This window comes from Triticum aestivum, chromosome 3D (assembly GCF_018294505.1).
Source record: "Triticum aestivum cultivar Chinese Spring chromosome 3D, IWGSC CS RefSeq v2.1, whole genome shotgun sequence".
NCBI lineage: Eukaryota > Viridiplantae > Streptophyta > Magnoliopsida > Poales > Poaceae > Triticum > Triticum aestivum.
The window spans coordinates 75,423,415-75,425,297 of NC_057802.1; the positions used below are offsets into that span (position 1 = coordinate 75,423,415).

The 1,883-nt window shown below is 45.6% G+C and overlaps 1 protein-coding gene across 1 annotated transcript in view; it reads left to right on the forward strand.

Moving 5' to 3' along the window:
* Positions 1–850, forward strand: part of LOC123076164 (leucine-rich repeat extensin-like protein 3) — a 2,883-nt gene extending 2,033 nt beyond the window's left edge. Inside the window, exon 2 of the mRNA XM_044498554.1 lies at positions 7–850. Coding sequence (XP_044354489.1) covers positions 7–279 — 273 coding nt within the window. The 3' untranslated portion in view covers positions 280–850. The remainder of the gene's footprint in view (positions 1–6) is intronic.
* The last annotated feature ends 1,033 nt before the right edge of the window (positions 851–1,883 follow it).

Consider the following 1,883-nt stretch of genomic DNA (forward strand, 5'->3'; position numbering starts at 1 on the left):
CCAACGCCAGTCCACCACTCACCACCGCCGCCAAAGCCAGTCCAACACCACCCACCGCCTCCTCCTGCCCCGCATCCGCATCCAATGTGCCCCCCGCCGCCGCCCTGTGCGTGTCCGCCACCAGCATTGCCACCGCCGCCACCCTATTACCCCGGGCAATTGCCACCTGTGTCCCGTGCAGAATATGGATCACCACCACCGCCACCCTATAACCCCGACCCATTGCCACCCGTCACCTGGGCAGAATATGGATCACCGCCACCGCCTTCACGGCAGTGATACACATAGATTCTCCAAAAAAAAATCATCTGAAGGAAGACATGGTTTTGCTCTCCCTCCTTACCTCTGTCCATGGATGGCAAGCTCACCAAATCTACGTGGTCATTGTCATGCTTAGCTGCTAGTGTTCTTGATTGATGGCTACCGGCGTGAAGAGTTAGTTGTAAGGTGGGGCGGAATTTTCTGGATTATGATTTGTCGCCTGCGCATCGAGACGATTTGTGTTGCGGTGTTGAAAGGGATTGGAGAATAGGCTACAGATTGAAGGCAAATCGGGTTGTGAATAATAAGAGTTTGAGAGGGACAGAAGAGGATTTGTGAGTGAGTGGATTGTAGGTGCAGCAGGGATATAGTATGTGTGGGGTGTATAGAGAGAAGCATGAGTTCAGTTCAATTTAGTTAAATTCAGTCAGACATAAGTTTAGAGCAAGAGATTCAGAGTGTTATTTATCTTCTTTTTGTATCCCAGTTACTTCTTGGTTATTCGATTATTGTATTTTTTAGTCAGCATTCTTTTAGCTTTGTTCTTTTGTTAAGTGTTCTAATCCAATCACGTTGACGAATTTTGTCATGTCTTTCCTGTTCCTCTGATGTGTTTGTGATGGTACTTGTTTCTTGTGGTTCACTGCTGCAGTGACTTGCACTTTGCCAGAGTAGCAAGATTGGAAACATATTCTGCTCTGAATTATTAGCGGAAAACACCTGCTGTTATGGTTGCACTGTGAGGATTTAGCCTGTGCCATCGAACTTCATCCGGAAAATTATTCTAGAATTAGTCTAATACTCCCTCTGTATCAAAAATCTAGAATCCATACTCCTCCGTATCAAAATGTAAGAAATTTTCTGACACTGCATAGTGTTAAAAAACGTCTTATATTAAGTTACAGAGGTAGTACATCAGTACAAAGCAACTGTCTGCGTACTGTCCCCAAGTCCTACGTTTATGAGTGTCCTGGATCTGAGTTCCTTTTCATTTGCCCTGCCTACTGTAGCAGAATGTTAGAACTAGATAGAGGTAAATTTGCGCAGTAGCTTTGCAAGCATATTACCACTCACGAAAGAATCTACGAAAGCCGCTGAAGTACGTGAGATCGGTGCAACTTTGCCCGTATCCTCTTTTCTTGATAAGGCATGGTCGAGGTGGTGGTGAGATCTGGAGCACCTGCCACGTGCTCGCTTGCTTCAGAAGAATCCTGCCAGGGGCACCATTTTTCTTCCTCCCAAGAAACATATCTGATCCTGGAGAATTCTTCCAGAAGCAGCAATGTTCCACAGGGATATGATATCTCTCTCCACCCCCTGGGTTCTGCAGCAGCGGCTGCTGTGTTATCCTCATTGTTTACTTCAAGTCTGCAAATCCTGTTATTGATTCTTTTAATTAGATACATTTGCTGGTCTTCGAAGGAAAGGAGCAGAGAAGGACAGCCTGAGATTCCAATCCGAATTGTTTACTGTCTTGACCGTTGTCTGCTTACCCTTTGTGGCCAAAAGCTTGTGACTGTGATTGTTAAGTAATTAACCTTCTGCTTTCGTAGCAACACTCGCTTTGGTAAGTTTTTATACTGTTAAATTTCTCCTGGAAGCCCGTAGGACGCCTTGACTGG